This window comes from Scedosporium apiospermum (genome assembly GCF_000732125.1).
Source record: "Scedosporium apiospermum strain IHEM 14462 chromosome Unknown SEQ_SAPIO_0110, whole genome shotgun sequence".
In the NCBI taxonomy this organism is placed as follows: domain Eukaryota; kingdom Fungi; phylum Ascomycota; class Sordariomycetes; order Microascales; family Microascaceae; genus Scedosporium; species Scedosporium apiospermum.
The window spans coordinates 835,567-860,343 of record NW_015971811.1 but is presented as its reverse complement, the minus strand read 5'-3'; the positions used below and the strand labels follow the sequence as shown (position 1 = coordinate 860,343).

The 24,777-nt window shown below is 53.9% G+C and overlaps 4 protein-coding genes and 1 pseudogene across 4 annotated transcripts; 3 read left to right on the top strand and 2 right to left on the bottom strand.

Annotated features, from left to right (window-relative positions):
* Nucleotides 1-1,909: 1,909 nt before the first annotated feature.
* SAPIO_CDS7189 (Vacuolar protein-sorting protein BRO1) lies at nt 1,910-5,184 on the top strand (the record flags this gene model as incomplete). The annotated part of the gene is made up of 4 exons (XM_016789095.1): nt 1,910-2,187; nt 2,275-2,704; nt 2,780-3,928; nt 4,060-5,184. The coding sequence occupies 4 exons, from the start codon at nt 1,910-1,912 to the stop codon at nt 5,182-5,184; spliced, it is 2,982 nt and encodes a 993-aa protein (XP_016640922.1).
* Nucleotides 5,185-6,862: 1,678 nt separating this feature from the next.
* SAPIO_CDS7188 (Nitrate reductase (NADH)) lies at nt 6,863-8,730 on the top strand (the record flags this gene model as incomplete). The annotated part of the gene is made up of 4 exons (XM_016789094.1): nt 6,863-6,962; nt 7,134-7,171; nt 7,297-7,572; nt 7,657-8,730. The coding sequence occupies 4 exons, from the start codon at nt 6,863-6,865 to the stop codon at nt 8,728-8,730; spliced, it is 1,488 nt and encodes a 495-aa protein (XP_016640921.1).
* Nucleotides 8,731-10,834: 2,104 nt separating this feature from the next.
* Nucleotides 10,835-11,877, top strand: SAPIO_CDS7187 (putative Ras-like GTP-binding protein; the record flags this gene model as incomplete). The annotated part of the gene is made up of 2 exons (XM_016789093.1): nt 10,835-11,027; nt 11,096-11,877. The coding sequence occupies 2 exons, from the start codon at nt 10,835-10,837 to the stop codon at nt 11,875-11,877; spliced, it is 975 nt and encodes a 324-aa protein (XP_016640920.1).
* A 776-nt stretch (nt 11,878-12,653) lies between these two features.
* Nucleotides 12,654-18,856, bottom strand: SAPIO_CDS7186 (putative helicase mug81; the record flags this gene model as incomplete). Its single annotated transcript, XM_016789092.1, has 3 exons — nt 12,654-14,836; nt 14,916-17,862; nt 17,921-18,856. The coding sequence occupies 3 exons, from the start codon at nt 18,854-18,856 to the stop codon at nt 12,654-12,656; spliced, it is 6,066 nt and encodes a 2,021-aa protein (XP_016640919.1).
* An 857-nt stretch (nt 18,857-19,713) lies between these two features.
* SAPIO_CDS7185 lies at nt 19,714-22,680 on the bottom strand (annotated as a pseudogene; the record flags this gene model as incomplete).
* Nucleotides 22,681-24,777: the final 2,097 nt, after the last annotated feature.

Below are 24,777 nucleotides of genomic sequence, written 5' to 3'. Positions count from 1 at the left end.
GCCACGATGCTGCTTGCTCTGGCATACTTTTCCCCTCCTATTTGCATGGCACTTTGCCCTTTTTTTCCCCATAACTTTTTTGTATAACACTCTCTGTACAACATATTTAGATGTTTCTCGGAGGCTCAAGTAAATGTGTGACCTCTGGAGTCATTACCCTACTCTCAACATTGCTGTACGTTAGAGGAAAGAAAGGCACTCCCCCAAAAAGAATAGAGTTAAATTCAAAACGTAGGTTGGTTCTCGTGAGAGAAGAGCAAGGCGGTATATCGGTACGAAAGTAACGTCACTCACACTCTCTTCTAGAATATACTCCTCATATGACTGAAGAAGCACGAGGCGGTGCCGAAAGTTATGTACTGCGCAGAGTCGCCGGCTTTCCCCAATCACTCGCGCTGTCGTTCGAAATCGTAATTCCTTCCACCTCGGCTAGCCTTCCAGACCAGAATCTTAGGTTCGGTTCGTGCCTTACAAGGTGACCGCATGTCCAAGCAAGGCAGGCTTGCTGCCAGTTGACTTGATATATGAAGCCGTACCTGTGGGCCTTTATACACTCTAAACACTTTCCAGGTCACTGTCATCGCCTGCCCCTCTAGGTTGAGACAAGAATGTTCAAGGTGGGGCAATTCTGCCCACAACGCACCAATACAATTGCAAGCTTGGAACCCCTCATCCACTCGGGTGCTTCGCACTTTGCAATGCACGCTAATAGTAAGTTTACAAAGGGCACCAATACCACCGCACCAGTACACAAGACCAGTGGCACCGCCGCCGCAGCGGTGAGCTCTTGACGTCAAGCATTGGCAGCCCAACACAGCCCACAATCAATAAGAAGTGCTGATTTCTCGTGCTCAGCCCCCACCAAAACCTCGAGAGTCTCAGAGAGTGTTGGTTGGACATCAGTCCACGTCGCCACACCCGCCGGGCGGCTAATTCTGGCGGGTAGTTTGCCTGCATGCACCTTTTATCACAGCACGCAAACACTCCCGGAGCGTTCTGACCATCCACGATCCTGTCGTCTGGGATCCTAGGCGCTTCGGTAGACCATAGCGGTTGGATCATCCCGCAGTTGAAGAAAAAAAAGGAAAGGAAGCACCCGGCTGGGTCGATGATATCACGACGCAAAAAAAAAAAAAAAAAAAAAAAAAAAAAAGAAAAATCTCGATGTGATGAAGCTTTGTTCTTTATTACATACCCAATACAAAGACAAAGGGGTAAAATCGAGACCATCAAAGGATTTGGTTGAGGTTGGAGCCTAGCCGCCGCCAACACAGAACCAAACATCAATAATACATACCCCTCACTGCTCAAGGTCTTAGAGGAGTGGTTCGTAGATCGAATGTATCTCCCCCCCCCCCCCCCCCCCTTTCTCCCGTACCCTTGCTGGCGCTGTCTCACAAGCCACTCTCTCATCAGCGTAATTCGATTTGAAGCACCACTGGAGAGCTGACAAGACCCCGCTTAGCATTTGATACCCACCAAGACCTCTCCCGTCCCACCTGCACCTGGCAACAATAAGCACCACAACAACCCCCCAACTTGGCCTCGCTAACCGAGCAAAGCTTCTTTATTGTGTGACCGCGTCTTTATCCGACCTCTTATTATCTCAGGCCACGTATGGGACCTTTCTATTGAGCATATCTGCGTAACTTTACCCCCTCGGGAATCCTGTCAGCGACCGCTCCTCCCCCTCCTCCTCCTCGACATCCCATCAAATCCATCTCCTGCCTGGCCTGATCTTCAAGCGTCACCATCTTTTCTGCACCTGACCGCCGGAACCCGAGGCCCGTATGCGACCCGACCGCCACCGCAATCTTGCCTACCTATAGGGCTCTGATCTGACATCAGACACCCATCCTCGAACCTCCCCTCCCCGGCCGGCAGCCCCACCTAATCACTTTCGAAGAAGATGCCTCAATCAGTAATGCTCTCGGTGCCTCTCAAGGCTACCAACGAAATCGACTGGGTCGCGCCGTTGAAGAACTACATCCAAAACACTTACGGCGATGATCCCGAACGGTATGCAGAGGAGTGCGCGACTCTCAATCGTTTACGGCAAGACATGAGGGGGGCTGGCAAGGACAGCACAACCGGTCGCGATATGTTGTACAGGTATTACGGCCAGCTCGAGCTCCTCGACCTGCGGTTCCCCATCGACGAGAAGCATATTAAGATATCTTTTACGTGGTGAGTCTTTGGCTCTTTCCCTCCCCAAGGCCTGGTTCTTTCACGCCTTGGTAGCTATCTATTTCTAACTACCCGCGTGTCTTCTAGGTTTGATGCCTTCACACACAAAGCGACGTCGCAATACTCGCTGGCCTTCGAAAAGGCTTCAATTATTTTCAACATCTCTGCCGTCCTCTCTTGCCATGCCGCAATCCAGAACCGGTCGGAAGAGTCTGGGTTGAAGATGGCGTACCATTCCTTCCAGGCCTCCGCGGGGATGTTCACGTATATCAACGAAAACTTTCTTCATGCCCCTTCCTCCGACCTAAGCCGTGATACCGTCAAGACCCTCATTCAGATCATGCTTGCCCAGGCAACAGAAGTGTTCCTCGAGAGGCAGGTAATGGACCAGAAGAAAGTCGGTCTCCTTGCTAAGCTTTCCAGCCAAGCCGCCTATCTATATAACGAGGCTTTGGAAGGCGCCCAGGAGAATGTCAACAAGGGTATATTCGAGAAAGTTTGGCTGCAGGTCGTTCAGGTGTGTAGTGCCGTGCCATTGATCGTTTCGCAATGACAAAAAGTAGTAGCTGACTTCGTCTCCGTGATAATGCAGGTTAAAGCGAACTTGATGGGATCGATGGCCCAATTCTTCCAAGCTCAAGCCGACGATGACGCCAATAACCACGGGATTGCAGTTGGGCGTCTCCAGGCTGCTGAGCGTCTTGCCAGAGAAGCCAATCGGATAGCCAACACGATCCCTACGTCGGTACCCCCGAGCTCCAACCTCCCCAGCGATTGCAGCCTCATCCTTGCGGAAAACACAAAGCGACAGCACACGGCGATCAATGAGAAGCTGCAGGAATTGACCAAAGACAACGACTTTATCTATCACCAGCCTGTCCCATCCGAATCTGGACTTTCGCCTGTACCCAAGCTGTCGGCAGCCAAGCCAATTCCCGTCACTGAGCTCTATGCCGGCCAGGATATCCAGCGGATAACGGGACCGGACCTCTTCTCCAAAATCGTGCCTATGAATGTCACTGAGTCGGCTAGTCTCTATGACGAAGAAAAAGCCAAGTTGGTGAGAGCCGAGACGGAGAGGGTTGACACCGCGAACGGCGAGATGGCCGCTAGCCTGGACTATCTTCGCTTACCTGGCGCCCTTCAAGTTCTCAAGGGTGGGCTTGACCAGGACGTTGGCCCGGATGACGAGTTCAAGACTTGGTGCGAGGACGTCGCCGGACAAGAAAATCCGTCTGTGATTTTAGACTCCTTGGAAGCCCAAAAGCTGGCGCTTTTCAGGGCTCTGGAAAGCTGCAAAAAGGAGCTCGACATGGAAGAGAGCGTGTGCGAAAAGATGCGCTCCAAGTATGAGGGGGAATGGACGCAGCAGCCGAGCTCGGCGCTCACGACGACCCTGAGGGGAGATATCCGGAGCTACCGAGAGGCGTTGGACGAGGCGTCGCGGACGGACTCCCAGCTCGCGGCGAAGCTGAGACAAAATGAGGTCGACTTTGACGAGATGCGGGCTGCGTCGGAACGTAACGAAGTTGATCAGCTGTTCCAGCGATCGTTGAACAAGGTTCGGGGGAGATCGAGCAACAATGGTAGCCCTCTGGACGAGCCGAATTTGCTGGATGCCGACTTTGATGATGGTCGACCGAGTGTCATGGACCAGATTTCTAAGGTTGAGCAGATCTTGAAGAAGCTCGACCAACTCAAACGAGAACGTAACCAAGTGCTTAAGGACCTCAAGGAGAAGGTAAGTAAATGTTGGAAGAAGGGGCTTTATAGAGACTTTTTTTTTTTTTTTTTTTTCTTTTTTCTCACCACGCTGGCCCTGAACGCCCGTATTAACCCATGCCATTTCGACTGACAAATTTCAAATGATAGGTGCACAACGATGACATTTCTCAGATCCTGATCCTCAACAAAAAGTCGATTCAAAACTACGAGACGCAGCTCTTCCAGTCAGAGCTGGAAAAGTTCCGGCCGCACCAGAACCGCCTGCTGGCGGCAAACCACAAACAGTCCGTATTTATGAAGGAGCTCACGTCGACGTTTAACACGTTGCTACAGGACAAGAGGGTGAGATCGGAACAGAGCAAGTACGAAAACGTGCAGCGGCAGAGGGCGGCCGTGGTCAATCGATACAAGCGAGCGTACCAGGAATTCTTGGACCTAGTGGCTGGTTTACATAGCGCCAAGAACTGGTACTCGGAGATGAAGGAGACGATCGATAGCCTCGACAAGAACGTGCAGTCGTTTGTGAATAACCGGCGATCGGAGGGCGCGGCGCTCCTCACGCAGATCGAGAAGGACAGGACGGCGAACCAGTCGTCCCAGGCCGAGCTCGAGCGGGAAAGGCTTCGGGAGCTGATGGATCGTATGTCGGTCAAGCCTCAAGGGGGATCGCCGCAACCGCAACCGCAAGAGGCTCGACGAGCGCCTCCGGCTCCTCTGTTCGCGCAAGGGAGTGCTCCTCGATACTCGGACCCGTTGTACGCGAGCCAGTACCCGCTGCCGACATCGCCTCCGCCTCATCAGGTGAACATGCCGTCGACGTATGGCAATTATGCGGGGCAGCGCCAATCTGTTGGGGCATACGGTCAACCAGCGGCGTATAATCCGAGACAATACGGCATGAATCCTGGGCCGACATCGCCACCGCCGACTCAGACGTCATTTGGTCACACCGCTATGCGGGGGCCGGCCTCTCCGCCGCCGACGCAGACATCGTTTGGACAACCTCTCCCTGGATATGTCGGTTACGTGGCCCAGCCCAGTCAGCAGGTGCCGCAAGGTCAGCCGGGTAGACCAGCTTCGCAGAGCCTGCCGCTCGGGTTCGTGCCTCCACCGCCGCCTCCCGGACCTCCGCCGCTGGGACCACAGCAGACGATCCATTACGGAGCCCAAGACTACCCGGTTCAGAACCAGCAACCGGGAGGGCCCGGAGCTGGGGCTGGGGCGGGTCAGCAACCACACGATCCTTGGGCGGGACTCAGCGCGTGGAAATGAAACGAGAGGTTTAGCTGGAGACGAGATGGAGTAGGCTGTAGCAAACATGATGGGAAAGGAGGAATAGAGGGAGACGAAGCTTAAAGGGGAGGATGGATGGGTGGATGGATGAATGGATGATATAGGCTTTTGGTTTCGAGTTTTATTTTGCCATCTCTTATTCTACATGCAACATTGCCCAGCATTTTCTACGGAGTCTTGGCGCCATGGGCATCTTTCTTGTTCGAAGAGATGGCAGAATCAACGAGCGCTAGTTCTCTGGGGGGGCGCAATGAGTGTAGTAACGGAGGTAATAACTAGAAAAAGCCAGCCACCTTTACTTAAGTTGAATATCATTAGCGTCTGGAGTTTTTTTTTTCTTTTTCGAGGTTTTGTGTCTCGCTGAAGTTATTATGGGCTTCTCTTCTCCTCCCCGACTCCCGACCTCGGGGGAAGATGTGCATGCGATCTGCCCTTCTAAGAAGTGCGCGTACCGCGTTGAGCAGCGGTAATGCTTCGTAGTGGATAGTGGATGGGTGGTCATGCCTCGCAGCCTCGGTCCAAGCACTTTCATAACTTGTACGAAGTACAAGTCAAGTTAATCAAGCTTCGGGAGCACGTTTGACCGAACCAGACCATGCTGGCTTGTGCCGGGAAGCCCCCGAGCCCGAGCCTAGTACGCACGCGGGCGGGTTTGTTCAAATTGCTGGCAACACCCGTGACGAAGTGCGTCAGGGGCATAGTTCGACCACTCAGGTCACCCCCATTACCATCGAGCCCCACTGGACGTAGCGAGCCGCGCCAAAAAACCGGGGACGAGCCCGAATCTGATGAGATCAATAGATCCCAAGATTGAGGTTGCTAGGGATCCCAGCCAAAAGAAGCCAAAGCAGCCAAGCCCTGCCCACCAGCGTCGAGGTCTCCAGACCAGGCATGTGCCGACCACGGGACAAATGAAGACCGACAGGGCGAGCAACGTAGCCCAAGGACCCCGAGCAATTGGTTGGCCCGGCTAGGAGCAACGACCACCTCGTGCTCCCCCTGTGCTCCTTTTTCTCCCGCTGAGCAACGCCCCCCTGGCAATTACGAGGTCCTTTGAGCTTTGGGATTTTGGGGGGCAGCTCGAGGCGGGTGGTCTTATTTCTAAGCCTCATTGCCTGTCTTCGGGCGTGGTTCTCGTACGAGCTGGGCAGGTTTTTTTTCTATCTTTAGGGGGGGAAAACGATTACTGTGGCCAATTTTTTATGGATTGATTTTTGATTATTATTTCCTGTTCGTGATTTTATTGCGGGTGTAGCTTTTTTTTGCATCTGCTTGTCTTGGGTTGCTACATTGCTACACTATTCTGGAGAGGACCGGATTGCATTTAAATAGCAGGGGCGTCCCCTTCTTTTACAAGCAAATCATTGACGTTTCCGCCCGGTGTTCAATGTTCCATTATCCCGAAGCACTAAGAACTTCCCCCAGAGCTACGAAAATACACCAAACTAGCACCAAGCATCGTTGATCCACCCCCTCACACCAAGACTTGGACTTGGACCAATACCAACGAGATCAACAATCAATTCGTAATCCGGCAGATCCCCTCAACTCCATACCCAGACCCTTTACACTCCGCAAACACCGTCCAGAGCTTGGAAACGGCAAAGAAGCTATCTACGATATCACAAGAAAAGCAGACAAACAGAAGAAACCAAAAATGACGTTAACTGGGGACGACGTTGCCAAGCACAACTCTGCCGAGTCGTGCTGGGTCATTGTCCACGGCAAGGCATACGATGTCACCGAGTTCCTCCCAGGTACGAGAACACACGCGACCGCCCTTGTCCCCGACCCAAGGCTCTCGCTCTCTTGACGAAGGTCTCTATGTCCTTGGGTTTGCCCCCCGCAGGGAAAGATCAAGACAAAAGGAAAGGGGGGGGAACGGGCTCTCCAATACTACAGATGGCTAACATGGAGAAAAATCGCAGAACATCCCGGTGGTATGAAGATTATCCTCAAATACGCTGTTAGTAACCAAACCCGAACCCCTCTCCGCTTTCCCTCACCGCTTTCCCTCACCATCCCCCACCTTACCGAAGCCTCGCCTCAGCCGGATCTCGCAGACTAACAACTCACGACTGGAGATAACAGGGTAAAGATGCGACGGAAGAATTCGACCCTATTCACCCCCCGGACACCCTCGACAAGTTCCTTGACCAGTCGAAGCACCTCGGCCCCGTCGACATGTCCACCGTCGAGGTGGAGGTCAAGGAGGAGACCGACGAGGAGAAGGCGAGGAAACAGATGATAGAGCTCAAGCCGTCGTTGTCGCAGTGCTACAATTTGCTTGATTTCGAGGCCGTTGCGAAGAGGGTTATGAAGAAGTCGGCGTGGGCGTACTATTCTAGTGCTGCCGATGACGAGATTGTATGTGTCCCCACTCTACCCTCGCCCTCGTTCTTACAATTCGTTTTCCTTGGCTGCAAATACTGATATCCCCTCCCTTATTAGACCCTCCGAGAGAACCATGCGGCTTTCCAGAGGATATGGTTCCGGCCCAAGATCCTCGTCGACGTCGAAAAGGTCGACTTCAGCACAACCTTCCTCGGCACCAAGGTCGACATGCCCTTCTACGTCACTGCCACGGCCCTCGGCAAGCTCGGCCACCCCGAGGGCGAAGTTGTCTTAACGCGAGCCTCCAAGAAGCACAACGTCATCCAGATGATCCCCACGCTCGCCTCGTGCGCCTTCGACGAGATCATGGACGCCACGTCGGGCGACCAGGTGACGTGGCTCCAGCTCTACGTGAACAAAGACCGCGAGATCACGAAGCGCATCGTGCAGCATGCCGAGCAGCGCGGGTGCAAGGCCCTCTTCATCACCGTCGACGCGCCGCAGCTGGGCCGTCGCGAGAAGGACATGAGGGTCAAGTTCACGGATGAAGGCACCGACGTGCAGAGCGGACAGGAGACGAACAGGGAACAAGGAGCCGCGCGGGCAATCTCGTCGTTCATCGACCCGGCGCTATCGTGGAAGGATATCCCTTGGTTCCAGAGCATCACGAAGATGCCGATCCTGCTCAAGGGCGTGCAGCGCGTCGAGGACGTCATCAAGGCCATCGAGGCGGGTGTGCAGGGTGTGGTCCTCTCGAACCACGGCGGTAGGCAGCTCGAGTTTTCTCGCTCGGCCGTCGAGGTGCTGGCCGAGACGATGCCGGTGCTGAAGCAGCTCGGGCTCGAGGACAAGATTGAGATTTACATCGACGGAGGCGTCAGGCGCGGCACGGATATCATCAAGGCGTTGTGTCTCGGTGCCAAGGGCGTCGGTATCGGCAGGCCGTTCCTGTACGCTATGTCGTCGTACGGGTTCGATGGCGTCGATAGGGCCATGGCGCTTTTGAGGGACGAGTTGGAGATGAACATGCGGTTGATTGGATGCAATAGCGTGAGTGAGCTGAGCCCGTCGCTTTTGGACGTTCGGAGCTTGACGAGTCATGGGAATGGGGTGCCGACGGATGTGTTGTCGAAGGATGTTTATGATCGGTTGGTGACTCCTGCGCAGAGGGTGGTGAAGGCGAAGCTTTGAGCTGGAGAGAGTGGAGGACATATTTTTTCATTTCATTTCTTTTTTTCATTTTCAATTTTGTTTATTTTTCCTTTTCTCTTTTTTTCGCAGGCTTTCCTTTTTCGCTTTTTTCTAGATTTGAGGTAGATTTCTCCGTGTCAATATGGGCGAGGGAATTATGTCGGCTGCGGTAGCATATGCAAGTGAATATACGGCTCTGTTAGAACCCCAAACTACGGGACGAGGCAGGATGGAAATGGGAGGCTGGATATTGCTTTCAATTCCTCGGGATCTAGGAGAGGGCTTTACGAAGTATTCTGCGATGGATATCTAGTCGCGGCGTTCGCTGATCAGGCGGATGAAAGTGTCCAAGGAGTCATCGGGTGCGTACAGTAGGATCTAGTTGGGGAGATACGAGTAGGAGGTCGAATGTCGAATACTGGAAATGGAATTGAGCAGGCGGACTAGCGAGGACAAAGTCGACCATGGCGGTGAGAGAGGCGGGATCGGAGTCTAAAGATATCGTGGTCAGCCAAGCCGGGCCATCGAGGCCCTTAACACTGGACGCTGGCCGGAGCCAGGCAAGGCCAGACCCAGCAAAGGGCGACGTCATCTTGCACCGCCTGAAGCTCCCATCTTCTAGGCTCAAAAGTGCCGATTCGCTAGGTGTGCTCTGCCGGCCGAGGGGGACCCCGAGCGCAGAGCCTGGCAGCGCAGATCGATCTGCTCTCAGTCCATCGACCTGCTTGTAAGAAGTAGTTTATCAGTCTTACTGGTCGGCTGCGAGGCTTGGCTTCAACGCTCGGTCTGGGATCAAATTGATCTGATTGATCAATCTTGCGTCTCATGGACCCCTTCTGACATCACCGGGCGCGAATGGGAAGACAAAGAAACCAAGTAACATTGAACTCTTTTACTCTATTCCTGCTCTGCTGCAGATGCATGCAGCATCGACATCTACATCGTTACTCCGTACATTCTCTCGCCAGCCTCAGCCGAAACACTCGCCGACCGACCTCGTCTTGTGACCTTGAAATCTTTTGACTTGAACCATTCAGTGAATTGATCCCCACAACAGTGTGGCAGCCTTTTTCTTTCTCTTCTAGAATTTCGGTTGGACATTCTATTCTTTTTTTTTTCTTCTTTTCCCTGTAGTTTTATTCATCCTCGATATACGAAGTACTTTGCATCACTTTCCTTTTCTTCAACCTGGTTTCAGATCAGCTCCGGTTGATGGTTGATGCAGCCTCGATTTGTCTGGGATCATTTCAGGGTCACTGGAGATTTCAGATTTCCCCACACTTTGACTGAGGGCCGAGTTCCAGACTTCCAGACATGGATTTGACACTCCCACAATTGACGTGAACACACCCACACAGACACTCACCCACACACGCAGCCTGGCCTGGCCTGGCCGGAGAGTCTGTGCCTGTGCTACCTCAGAAATATTTCACTATTTTCTCGTTCGCCCACCGACCCCGCTGTCCCTAACTCCTCCTCCTCCTCTTCCTCCAGTTGTGTTACGCCAGCTCTGCGGATATTGGAGCTTCGTTTCCCCGTTGCCCTGGTCGAGGCCTTGCTAGGCTCCACCACTGGCATAAAAAAGGACGAAAAAAAAAGGGAAGGAGCGCGAGGCGAGGCCGCGTCTCGAGTCGAGTCTCGAAGGCTCTGTTTACCAAGCTCTACTAAATCATCATATATTTACAACAAGGCCACACACACACCCTTTTCCATTCCCTTTCAACGGCCATCAACGTCCGAGGTTATTGATATCACCACTAAACACTAGGCCTCAGGCTACACTACGCGGGCGGTGGCTTCAAAGTCAGTCACCATCCACGCGCACTATCGCGTGTGAGTCTAGTCTCGTCTCGTCTAGTGTCGCCTTGTCTACCCCGCCATCCTCGATTCATCCATCAATATCAATACGTTACACTCGACCTCGCACTCATCCGATCCCGCAACTGCACCCTAACCAACGCGTCCAGAAAGCTCCGTCGACTCGATTCACCCGCCCGACGTTAAAACTCTGCCGTCGAAACGTACTTGACATCACATCACACACATATTCGAACAGAACCTCCACTCCCATTCTGGCCACGACGCCCGGCCCGTCGACAACACCATGCCGTCCCTCGAGGCCAAGATCGTCGTCCTCGGCGCTCAAGGCGTCGGGAAGACGTCTCTCGTCATGCGCTACTGCAAGGGCGAGTTCAATCCGGCTCAGACAACCTCGACCGTTGGTGCTAGTTTTATGACCAAGAGGGTGGTCGACGCCGATAGCGACACCGTCGTCCGTCTCCAGATCTGGGATACTGGTATGAATTGAAGGAGACAAGATTTGACAAAAAAAAAATTGGCGCTAACCTCCACCTTCTCTCTCCAGCCGGCCAAGAACGATTCCGCTCCATATCACGACTCTACTACCGCGGCGCCAACGCCTGCATCCTCTGCTACTCCATAACCGACGCCCAATCCTTCGCTGAAATGGGCATCTGGCTCAGCGAACTGCGCCAGAACCTCCCGGGAGACGTCGTCCTCCACGTCGTCGGCACCAAAGCCGACATCGTCGCCCGCGACCCCTCCAAGCGCGAAGTCCCCTTCGAGCGCTGCATCGCCTACGTAGCCGAGAACCTCGCCCCCGGCCTCGGCTCCACGCCACCCCCTTCCGCCTCCGGTCTCGCGCCTTTCCTCCTCCCAACCTCCGATGCAAATGCTTCGCGCCAACATAGCACTCTGACGACCCCCGGCGCTGCTGCCGGCGAGCCTCGTAGCCCGAGTTCTAAGCGCAGCTCGGGGTTCTGGGGCCAGGAAGTCGGCTGGGACGCATGCCACGAGATCAGTGCCGAGAGCGGCGAGGGCGTCGAAGAGGTGTTCCGCGTCGTCACGCGGAAGCTCGTCGAGCAGAACAAGAAGATGCAGCAGGCTTTGCTCACGGCCACCGCTGTCCCTGGATCCCCCGGTTACGAGGCCGGCATGGACGGCGGGTACTTTGAGTCTTTGAACCCGCGCACGAGCTTTAGGGTCGGCAGGGATCGGAGGAGCTGGTTGTTCCCTCCTTCGTTTTCGCCAGTTGTTTCGGTGGATCAGGATGGGCAGTCGAGTGAGCAGGCGCAGCAGCAGCAGATGGATGGGCGTGATATGAGGGCGAGGAAGAAGTGTTGCTAAAGTATGGTGGTTACTATCGGTGGAGGGCGAGCGAGGGCCTCTGCCCTTGTTTCTTCGCTCGGGATACTTTGCACCGAGATTCGAACCCCGTCGAAGGACGACCTTCTACGAAGTAATTACTCGCCAATCCGGATTCACGGCAACAAAACCCTCGAATCGGAAGACAAGCTCTCGTGTTTCCTCTTTTATCCACACAATCAACATTCCCTCCTTTTTTTCTTTTTCATTTTTTTTCTCTCTGTTTTCAGCATTCATCACGGCTGGGTCTACGGAACATGGGGTTTTCGGTACATCATCTCCTTTCTCGCGTTGTTGGTTATTCGTTCTTTGGTTCATAGGTCTGTTACGGTTTGGTTTACATGCGAACAGCGCAGGGGTTTTTCAATATCAGGATTCAGGACAGTTCATTTTTCATAGGCTTTTCCCCTTTTCTTTTTTCTCAGTCTCCATGAATGGCGCTGTCTTTTTTTGTTTCTCGTCCTTTTGGTTCCATATGGGCATCATCATTGTCAGGGAATAGGTAATTGTCTTTTTTGGGGGGTGTGTGCACTGTATACTACCAGCTATTTTGGAAGAAACTCTGGGAATCTCCTTTTTCTGAAAGAGGTGTGGCTCATGGTTGTCCACCTTGCTGGGAATCTGGATGGATGGATGGGTTGACATTTGGGGGAGTGTACTCTTAGGATGTTTAGAAATCTATGATGCCAGGTTTCATAGGAACTCATATCCTTAAACTCGATTGCAAAAAGAGTTGAAGCAAAGAACCTCCGTCCGATTTAGTGCCCCTTCTTATCCGGACCATCACCGGGCTTCGGCGCCGCGGGGATCTCAACGCCCTCGATCTTATACTCAAGCCCGATATACGCATCGCTAACAACCAGCACATCAATCTTCCTGCCCGCGTCCTCGGGCCGAAGCTTCATCGTCACCTTGGCGACCGGACCGGCCCCCCCTCCACCCGCTCTACCGCCACCGCCGTCGTTCCTACCGCCTCTACCCCTACCACCCCTAACCCCATCGCTACCACCCCTAGCCCTGTCACCACCACCCCTAACCCTTTCACCACCACCTCCTCTCCTTGCGCCAGAAGAAGAAGACGCTCCCGTCGAGGGCCATCCCACCCTCTTCACGGCAAGGACCTCATCCTTCTCCCTATCCGCCAACACGACGAACCACCCCTCCACCTGCGGCTTGGGGTACCGTGGGGCGAATACCCTGCCCTCCCTATCAAGGAGGGGGTTGACCCTCTTTAACTGGATCCTGACGCCCGACGTCGTCGGCTCGCCCTCGACTGAAACTTTTACGTCCGGCAACCTCGCCACCGCTTTCGCGAAGCGGTCGTAGAACCTGTCGGGGACGGAGAGCCGCGTGGCCAGTTGCCTGACGGATTTGGCGGAACCGGCAGCGATGTTCTTCAGGGTCGTTTTATCCTTAGTATCCTCCGGCACGCCGGGGAGGACGGAAGCCGGAGGGTCGGCGGGCCACCGCGCCGACTTGATGCACTGCAAGAGCTGAATCATGGCGAGGCAGCTAGACAGGTACCCCATCTCCGTGAGAACGTCGATAGCCGCCTGCACGATACGGATAGACTGATCGAGCACGCTCGTCTGATCACCGACGTAATCCGTGATGGGCAGCGCAATGCGCGACATGTACGCCTGCAGGAGCAAAAACGCCTTGACGTGGGGATCCCACATGGGCAGGCCGAACGAGGTGCCCTCGAAGGGTAGGTTCCTCGACAGCTCGGCGTTGATGAGGTCTTCGTTGTGGCGCACGGGGAGCTCGTCGTACTCGGTAGCGCGCGACATCCAAGTGAGAACGTCGGAGAAGGACGCCCCCGGCTTCGCGTGCCGCGCGAGGTACCGGATCGTCTTGTGGGAGAGGTAGTAGTACGACATAATCTTGCCGAGCGGCGTGGGGTCGACGTTGCCGTTACCTTGGACGTCGATGCAGGAAGACTTTTGCAGCTCGCCGAGGGAGGAGTCGACCATGTGGATCATGAACTCGTTGGCGAGCTTCTGCGCTTCGATCGTGTTGTGCTCTTCCGCCGAGATTTCGAGCCCGTAGTACGACGGGTTCTTGTGCAGCCTGCGGAAGAAGAAGGTCCACGTGAGGTAGTCCAGCGCGTCTTGCTTTGTGACGATGGTCTCGGCCGATATCTCGGCGCAAAGATGGTCGTCGAGAACGGCGTGCAGGGACGACTCGACGGGGAAACCGGTATGCAGGAAGTGCTTGTAAAAGTCCTTCTTGGAATCCTGGGTAAAGATGCGTGCAACACCAGAGTTGTCGAATTGCGGTCGTCCAGCACGACCAAGCATCTGAAGGACATCGGTCAAGTCCATGTCCTTGTAACCCTCAATCTTGGCATCGTAGAATTGGGTTCCCTTTACGATGACCAAGTGGGCCGGAAGGTTGACACCCCATGCGAGTGTGCTCGTGGCCACGAGGATCTGAATCTTGTTGTTCAGGAAGAGCTCTTCTGAGAGTTGTCGGTCTGTCTCAACAAGACCAGCGTGATGGAGACCAATTCCGAAAGAAATGGCTTCCTTGAGAGCATCATCCTTGACTCTGGCCAGGTTCAGCTGGAGATCATCCTCATCCATGTTGAGGAACCTTCTAGGATTGTCCTCCATACCACAGAAGTTGACGAGATCCTTGGCAGTCAGGCGCGTCTGTCGTCGAGAAGGAACAAATACAATCACTGGTTTGTCCGGGCTGTGGTTCTTGATGGCAAGGAACGTCGGTCGGTTCATGGACTGCATCAGAGGGCAGAAGCCGCGCACTTCAGGGAATCCATCAATATACAGCTCGAGAGGCACAGGTCGAACCGAATGTCTAAAGTTGAACAAGCCTTCCTTGACGCCAAGCCAATTTCCGAGATCAGTGGCGTTCGCGCAGGCTGTGGACATTCCCAGCAGCCGCACGGGGTTGTTGGTAGACTCGGCGATGTAATTCATTCCTGATGACTTCTCATTAGCTGCAAAGATGATAAAATCTCAGGGGAAAAAAAAAGAAGAAGAAAAGAAGAAAGTACTCACGAGAGACAATGATTTCAAGAATCGGGCCTCGGTCTCCGGCAAGCAAATGAATCTCGTCAATAATAACCAGACTCACTTTCCTGACATAGCCTCTCGTCTGCCAACTACGCGAGATACCATCCCACTTCTCAGGAGTCGTAATGATAACATCAGCATCCTGGATAGTTCTCGTGTCCGGCGTGTTATCACCCGTCAACTCAACAATCTTCATCCCCAAAGGCTTCGCCAACCGCTCGCCCCAATCCTTGACACGCTCACGAACGAGCGCCTTCATCGGGGCAATGTACACAACCTTGGAACCCGGCTTCTCCTTGAACGCCCACCACATGGCAAGCTCAGCAGCTACAGTCTTGCCACTACCGGTGGGGGAGCCGAGAAGAACGTTGGCCGGCGTATGGTAGAGGGTGTGGAAGATCTGCGTCTGCATGGGGTTGAAGAACTGGAATCTCTTGGCGTAGATTTCCTCCAGCAGAGGATTCTTGAGCGCCGAGATGGGTAGCGGGCGCAGGTTTAGAAGATCCGTGTAAACGCTTTCCGTATCGGGCCGGATCAGGTGCTGGAAGGAGACGGGTGTCACGCTCTCGGCGCCGAGCCAGCGGTCGGAGACGGCACGGACGTAGATCTGAGTAGGAAGCGGGTCGGACAAGGGTATGGTGAAGTTCAGTTCATGCTCATCGTGAAGCTTCTTCCTCGTGAGGATGAAGAATTCGTGGTGGTAGATCTCCGAAGTCTCCGAGTTCTCGACCCAGATGTAGTACGACTCGGACGTGCCGTGGATCTGATCGTTCCAGCTGAATCCAGGCTCCACATATAGCTTAATTCTCAAAACATCTCGATTGAGGGGCGCAATCTCGGCCTCGATGTGGATGGTAGGGAAGTTCCTAAGCAGTTTACCAATCTTTGCCCCAGCGCCCTTGTTATGAACCAGTTCTCCCACCTCTGCCGGCTCCATATCCTTGAGATCCTGCATCGTCAAGGTCTCTTTCTGATCCAAGTGCTTCAGAACTGTCTTCGGCAGATCAAACTGATGGAGCGGGTGTTGGAAGGGCCAAATCCTCTTCTCTATCGCCTTGGCCATGGTAAGGAGTACAAGGCACTGATGGCCCCATCTTCTGTTCAACGCAATCATGAATAGAGCCCTGCAGATGCGGCCAGACTGCTGGGCAATGTAGTTCAAATCATTTCCGAGAGCAAAATCATCCGGCTGAACCCTGGATATGTAGGCTTGAAGCAAGATATTCGTCTTCACTTGAGGGGTGTCCGTGCCGGTCCTAGTGTCGATGGAGCAGGGTACAATATCCTCACGCGACTTTAGGTTCATCAGCTCGTTACTCTCGCTTTCTCTGAACTGGATATTGTCGAATTCACCGCTCAAGCTGATAATTTTGAGAATATCGGCCTCAGTTGACTGAGGTCGCATCATGGTATTAAAGATCTGGATGGTGCTGTGTAGGATGTAGTATTGACTTGCAATACGGCCGATATCTTTGCTTCGAAGCTCCTCGGTCCTTTCGTTGAAGATGATCATCTGAGACTGTTGCAGCTCTCGAGCAGCCTGGATAGCCATAGAGCGCCGCCTTTGAGCAAGGTTTGGATCATCTCTTCTCTCAGCCCATTCAATATTGTAGTTCTCGGGGCTTCGTTGCATTCGAACAAAAAGATACGAATAGCCGATCCACTCTGCTGCCTCAGCAATAGTCGTGACCGTGCCGAGACTGATTTCGGCGTTCAAGTTGTCGATGAGTTTGGATGAAAACCTCGACTCGATAGGTCGTTGCTCCGTCACTGCGGTCAGGTAATGCTGGAGTCTGTCTTGTGTTGTACAAATCATACCGATGCCGGTGTCCTCAAACTGGGGACGACCAGCACGTCCGAAAATCTGGAGCACGTCAAGAATTCCCAAGTCGACAAACTTGCCATCCTGCGCGCTATACACTTGAGTTCCTTTGATGACGACTGCAGCGGCGGGCAAGTTAACACCCCAGGCAAGGGTGGCAGTACAGCACAGAACCTTGAGGACGCCATCGCCGAATAGACGTTCCATAAGATTCCTGTCTGATCTCGCCATGCCAGCATGATGAACACCAAGGCCTTGGGGTACCAATTCCCGGATATCCCGTGCCTTGGAACTCTTGACGTCTCTCATGGCCGACTCGAACTTTGGATGGCCAGTCGGATCAAGCAAGTCGAGGCACATGTCATCGACGGCCTTTTGCTGGAGCATCTTGGCGGTCACGAAAGTGTCTCTCCTCGAATGAACAAAGACCATGACCTGGTGGCCCTTTTGCAGCATCTCCCTGACCTTCTCAAAGGCAACATTATCGAGGTTGTCCCTCGATTGCCTTGATCCTGCCTTACCCTTAACGCCGATGAAGTGCTGCTCTAGGGGAACTGGACGGAAGGAAGCGTCAAAGTAGAACAGGCCCTGATGCTTGTTTACTCTGAGAAAGTCGGCGACATCGACGTAGTTGGGCAATGTGGCACTGAGACCGACGATGCGGATCAGAGACTGTGTGCTTTCCACCTGCCTCTGCGTACGGGCGACGAGCGATTCGAGGACGGCACCTCGCTCGTCATGCAACATATGTACCTCGTCGATGATGAGAAGCCTAACCTTCTGAACTAGTTCGGTATCTCCAGTTCCCTTTCGCGTGACTACGTCCCATTTCTCGGGGGTAGTGACAATGATTTGTGTCTGGACGATTTCGGGCTTGGTGAGGTGCATATCACCGGTGTACTCGCGACACTTGATTCCAAGCCAGGCGAGGCGCTTCCCTAACTTCTCTGTGACTTCTGCAGCCAATGCCTTCATCGGCGCTACATATACAATCTTGAAGTCTTGGAGATCGACCATAAACTCGGTTGCTAGGGGGTCCTCGGATGGGTTGGGCGTAACATATTGCCCAACACATTGAAGGATTGTAAGCATGGCCGCGTCGGTTTTACCCTGTGTCACTGGTTAGGAAACATAGGGAAAAGAAGAAGAAAGAGACTGAGGAACTCACAGCACCAGTCGGAGCGCATATCAGCATGTTCTCGCTCGTCTTGTAGGCTACCGGATACACTAGACTTTGCATCCTGTTTAACGTCTTGTACCCCTTGAAAGTATTCCGACATAGTCCATCCATATCGGAAATGTTAATCAGCTTCTGGCCGGGCCGCAGGGTTCCCTTGCTCCCCGCCGGGATAAAGTACTCCTCGTACTTCTCGAACTCGAGCCTCTCGCTACCAGGGGGGAGTGCGTACTTCTTCCCCGTGTAGCTCAGCATGCTTCTACCCACATTGTGGGTTTTGTACACATGCGGATACTCTGGTTCCCTGGCTTGCGCCGCCGCAAGACCTCTCGTCTTGTGCTCGAAATCCTGGCGGCGCAAGGCCTCCTCTCTCTCCGCTCTAGACAGTAACCTGTTCCCCGTCTGAGTCCTGGAAGACGGGGCCGATGCAGCTGCAGCGGTGATGATTTCCGATTTGTGAGCGAGCAGCTCAATAATCAAGTCAAAGTCGTCGAAACCGATGAGGTCGGCAAGATTAGACTGCAACTCCTCCTCCGACCGCCCGGAGTTTAGTAGATCCAAGATTTGGGTCTGGAACACATCCGTCGCCAGTCCATTCTTTGACGCGATGGGCGAGCACTGAGCCGAAAGCCACTCGAGGCCGTAGGGAGCCGACGAAGATGCCCCGATTCCGTTGGCGTGTTCCCCATCTAGCTCGTCACTCGAGTAATATCCTAACTCATCCTCATCCTCGGAAATGAAATCCCATACGTCCTGACCCTGCTCGTTCGACGAGGACCCTTCGACGTCACTGCTGACGAGGTCATCTTCCTCGGCCGGCGCTTCTGGTGCTGGAAGGTTGAGCTTTGAGAGGGCAGCCTTCATGGTAGAATAACTCTCTCTCCATTGGGCCTCCGCCTCTGATAATTCTGGTGTTGCGGGTGCCATTTTTTTGGATGGTTAGAAATAGAAACCGAAACTCCAATGCAAATGTGTGGTGGAATGAAAATGAAATTCGTGATCTATGTTGTTTTCGTCTTCCTCATGTCTGTCAAGTGTAGATTGTGAAGTGGGGAACAGCAGTCACACAATTGCAGTTTCCTCAATCCCTTTTCAGGTTGTTGGCGAGATGTAATGCAATATAAAGAACAGAACATGAGCCCTCTTCGATGTTCTATCCTGGATTTTGTCGGCGAATGTGTCATAATGGCTCATTACTGAGACTGGGTAGTTCAAGGTGAGTCTTTGGCCGAAAAGGGCAATAGGACAAAGCATTTCAGAGCTTCCAGGCACATCATCAGTGGTTGGTGATGCCAACGGATCACTGGAGGGCAGGCATGAACAGCCTGTGATAGCCCTGGACTGGCCCTAATATACTGGGGCTGTGCAGCCCTGCCAAATGCTGGCAGCGACAAGACGCAACAGTATTAGGTAATTCCCAGCTACTATCAGTCAGTACAGGTCAATGAAGGCCTCAAGCTCATCAGGCAAATTCCTTCCAGTCATCAACTGGTGATACCCTCAACCTTACTTCAGGAGATAGACTGCATCCTCTTCATTCACATATCTAATGTTCACTTTCTGGATTCCTCTACTCTATTCATCACAAAGGAGATGTTGTATTTCCCAGAGAATGTATCTAGAGACAAAGATTGGGGTATAAAACCTATTATGATCCATCCTCATCAATCCCTCATTAACCTATGAAGCGCCCCTGAAACTCACAAGTGAACCGGCCCATGAGAAAAATAAAAGAAAAATAAAAATAAAAGAAAGAAGAGAAAGAACAAAAAATATGCCCTCGACTACATACCCTCAACCACGGCCCTCTCACTCTTCCGATTAGTTCCTCTCACCACCGAAGCCGGAACTTTCCTCGCCATAGATCCCACCCCAACCGGCGTGACGTCTGCCCGCATCCACGGCCTCGCTCTACCGGGTTGCTGGAGCAAGTTCTGCTGCTGCCTCGATATGCTAATTTGCCGCGCGATAGAAATCTCCACGGCGCTCTTGAGGTTTGCGTCCGCCTCGTCGATCGATGGCTTCGTTAGGTGAGTATACGTGCTCGACGCCGACGACGCCGATCGCATGCGCGACGAGCTGGTGACGCTGCTGGCGCTGGATGGAACGCCCGTCGATGGTGGGGAGACCATTTGCCAGGCCGGCTCGCCTGGCGCGGTCCTCAACTGCGTCGTCATCATCGAAGGTGGAGGCGCATCGAGACCAACGCCCTCCGTGGGCGAATCGAGAATAAGTGCCGACTGATCTTGCCTGAAAGCAGCTCCTCGCTGCTGCATCGTAGCTTGCGTCTGGGTTTGTCCAGTCTGAATGGGCTGAGGGAGCCGGGTCCGCGATTGCGATTGAGCTCGGGCACGAGCCGCCGCCACTAGACCCTCTACTTGAATAGCTGCTTCCTGGGCCATTTGTTGCGGTGTCATCTTGGAAATATTGAGAGGCGCCGGCTGCGATACAGCAACTACCTCGGGCACAATGGTCCGAGGCGCCTGAGCTGCCTGTCGGGTTTGCGAGCGCTCCCTCGTTCTGGAGCGTTCCCTCGTCTGCGACTGCTCTCGACTTCGGGAGCGCTCTCGAGCCAACCGACCCTGCTCCAGGCGTTGAGCAGCTCTCGTGCGGCTCGAAGACCTCTCATCAACTTGAGACGCCGAGTCGGCCACCGCTCGCGCAGGCACCCTCCTAGGTATCTGCGAAGCTGTGACCGGCTGAGAGCCTAAAGGCTTAGGGACCATATCTCGCCCCCGAGCCACATCGCCGTCGAGGACGATCGGAATGTCTTGCGATTGCTGGGACATCTGCGAGCGGGAGCGTTCTTCAGGCGTCTCTGCGCGCCTGGATTCGGCGAACACGGGTGGGGGAGGTGTGGGTCGCGGGCCAGGTGGATCCATGAGCTCAAACTTAGCCTTGGAGGGAGAAGGGAGCAGGGCGGGTGAAGTGTTGGAGCGGGAAAGTGGCGACGGCCGAGTGGTCGTCGGCACCAGATTCTTGTTAGTAGGTGGGGCTGGGAAAAGAGAAAATGAGGGAGAGTTCCTATGAGCCTGGTATGACGGCGTTGGGGCGGCAGTAGTAGCGGAGGCAACATCAGTAGTTACCGTCGTTGTCGTCATCGCTGCCGCCATCGTCTCAGTCATTGCAGCCGCGCCGGTAGTAGTGGTCGATGGAGCAGGGGCATCTTTCGAGGCCGCCATGCTCGACTTCGCAAGTGCAGCGACCGCAGCCGGGATAGGTTCTCCCCTAGCGCGTGCCTCCTCTTCAATGATGATGGCATCCTGGATGAGCTGGAGGCGCTTCAACGTGGCTTGGCGCCGCGCAAAAATGCTATTTCGGGAGGGCGCCTGCGGTCTGTCGGGATGCAGGATCCCGCCAAACATGACGCTGTACCGCTCCATCCTGACGTCGGGAATCTCCACATCGAGGAAGCCCTTGCCGGTAGGGATAGGTGGCACAGGTGGTGCGATGATGGGCATGGGTGCGGAAATATCGGATTTCTTGATGCCATCGCGGATTGATTTGGATGACGCTTTGCGTGACAACAAGGGCGTCTTGGGAGCCTTAGGAGTCTTTGGAGTCTTGGGGGTTTTCGGCGTCTTTGGTTCCATGGGCACACTCGTCGTCGGCGTCTCGACGACGGGTTCGGTCTGTGACCGAATAATGATGGGCTTAATATTGATCGCTTTCCTCCCCGCCGTCGTGTTACTCCTGCCAAAGTCGGAGGTCTTCTTTTCTCCGCTCGACGTTTTGGGTCGAGACTCTGGCAGCACTATTGGTGAGTTGAGCAGGATGTCGGGAGTGGCCGCCTTTTCCAGCTCTTTAGTTTCCGAATTCTTCTTGGTCCCACGACGGCCAAATAACCTCCATTTCCCGGATTTCTTAGTCTGCGTCGTTTCCGTCGGCTCATCCCAAGGCGCCAGAGGGGCGGTACTGTCAGGAGTTCCAGTCGCGCCGGGGAGCTGGGGTTGCCAGAAGGCATAAGTTGAAGAAGAAGACGCCGCCACGCCGGATGGACGGGTGATGCCTGGGCTTCCGAGCGCCATGCCAATCGGCGCGGAAGGGTTGAGTTCATCCATGGAGTCGGGCGTCTGGGTTCTCACCGGAATGGTAGTAGCGTCGGGGGATCTTGACTTCGGACTGCCAATCGGTGATGGTGGCTTCCCTCGGATGGGAATATGGTAGGATCTAAAGGACCTAGACTGCGTATTTATATACATGTCGTCTCTCGACACCCTCTTTCCGGCCATGGTTTTTGACCTCGTACTATTAGTGGAACTTCCGTCCAGAAGCATGCTAGACGAGCCGGTGCCGGGCCCCGCACTTGTGTTAGGTCGTTCGGCGGCGGGGGCTGCTAATACCGCTGCCGCTGGTGGTTTGTTTTGACTTCCTTCCTTATTACCAGACGAGCGAGAGGGCGGTTGAGGCAAAGGACGACGAACGTAGGCATTCGAGTTGTCGTCGGTTCCTGAGGGGGAGTAAATAGCCGTCGTGAGGGCTGCTGTGGCTGCGGCGGCGGCAGATTCGGGAGAGGAGGACGACGAAGGAGGAGTCGCAGTGAGGAAAGAGTCGTTTACTGGTTTCGTGGTGGGTGGTGTCTGGGGTGAATCTGATACAGGACCTGGCTCTTTCTGTCCGAGGGTGGGAGGAGACTTGGGGCCGTGCTTCCCTGGACCAGCGGCATCCCGGGCCCTGTCCGCACCAGCGCCAGAACCTGCCATCGCCCGCATGTTCCTCAGGGATTTTGACCGTGTCACTAGCTTGAACATGGTGACGGTGATGGGTGATCACCCCAATGCAACGTTTGCAAGGGTGGAGGGATCTCGAGCGTTCGGCGAGGAGAGAGAAGGAGAAGCAGTCGGCGCTCCAATTCAGTTTTAACCCCAGAATAGAGGAGATGATTGGCGGGATCGTGGATCTCGGCTGCGAGTCTCTCTAAGCATCGATATGTTGTATTAATAAAAAGAGGAATGAAAGGAAATTGGTCTCGTAGAATACGCCGAGTAAAGGATGGCGGAGGAGATGAGCAGGATGAAAACAACGACAAAACAACAAAATGGTGTAAAATGAAGAGAGGTAAAAACGAGAATCAGCCTGAGGTGTGAGCAAAGTAAAGGAAACGAAGGAAAGGGGTAGCGAAGAGTAGGGGGAGAGAGGTGAGAGGGTGAGATGGACGTGGGATCCTGAACACCAATCGACAAGATTGGGGATGACGAGGAATAAAGTTGGGATGAAAAGAACCCTTTGCTAGAGGGAGGAGAGTACGATGAAGTTTTATTGTTTAATCCCACATGTACAAAGTAGAAAATAAGTGATATTATCCACAAGACAACCTTGCTAGACCGACAAGACTTTCGAGAATAGCCTTCAGCGTTTCCGTAGCATGTTGGCATTCCGGCACAGCAGCGCTTCGGATGAGCTTCGATCCTTCCCTGCTCGCCTACGGAGTGTGGACACGTCCCCGTGGATCGTGAGCGGTAATATGCCACGCCGTTAAGGAACTGGGAAATAGCCGTACGGAACCCAAAGAAACGGGGCATCGACATCTCCAAGATACCACTGCGCGTAAAGCTTGCCAAGAGCATCATCATCTTTTGGTGTGGAGAACCATAGGTCGACGTGGGCTACTCGACTGCTGAGCAGCGAGCAGCCGAAGTCTAATCCGACTCATAAGATGCGAGTAACTGGGCAGTTGCCCTGTTTGAAATTAATGAAGCGGATATTTTAGGATTGATCGCCACCAGGGGTGTGGCACCTACACGGCAGACCACGCGACTACCGTCTGGCCTTACTGGCTGGGGACGAGGGAGACAAAACCCTCAGAACATCGAAGCCTTTTCCTAATTGGGCAAAAGGTAGGATCTAGGGGGTTTCGAGTCCTTGTATCAGGATCGACAAGTACACAATAAGAGGGGGCCTGGACTGGGTGAAGGGAACTTGTCACTCCTCCCCTTCTCGACAAGAGACTGGGGCCAAGACGAGTAACTGTCCACGTTGGAAAGCTGGTTGTGCCAGCATGATTTGCAGGAGTCCTTGGGACCTTGGCAAAAAGGAAAGCCGTCCTTATGAGGCCAACGTGGAGCCTCGAGAGATATAGCCTCAAATCATGACACAATTCCCCCGACAGGACCGAACGAGGCCCGAACGACGAACTGTGGGAGAATATGAACCTTGAGATGAAGAGGCCATTCCGCGCTGGCAGAAGGAATAGAAAGGGATGAATCGGTGAGGCGAAACTTGCCGACAACAGGAAGGTCCAAGGTCCTGGGCTGGCTGTTCTCACGGCCTCAAGATCCTAGGCTGCCAACCCCCTGGTTCGGCGGCTGTCGTGCACTAGTCACCGCACTAAGGGGATGACGTGAACTGTGACAGATCAGGGGTTGAATCGGAGGGAAATTTGCTCACCCCAAAATTGAACTCTGTGCAAAGGGACCTGGTATCATTTCCAAGAGCCAATGAGTCGCTCCAGTTGGACATGGAGATGCATCTGATTGCGACCGAGGGTTGATGGCGTTCACAATCCCCCCCCCCAAAAAAACGCCCTGCATCTTCATCTCAAGGTCCCCAGCATCTCTTGGGGCCGATGAACCACATTTCCCAGGGCATGCAGCCGATAAGCTTCACCTGCTCAGCCCAGACATCGGAGTAAGAAGTATATGCCTACTCAGCGAGCCTCCGTGCGGTCCTCGCCGTTCGCCTCTCGCTGTTGGACTAGGGAGCTGACAGGCGCTAGCTCCCTTTCCCCCAGCGCACCAACTGTTCCAGTTTGGGAACCTCTGTAACACCACGCGGACTGCATCTCATTTTGCCTCGAGTTCGTCATCTCCAACATGCGAAGAGATGCCGTCTGCACCCAGCCGCAGATG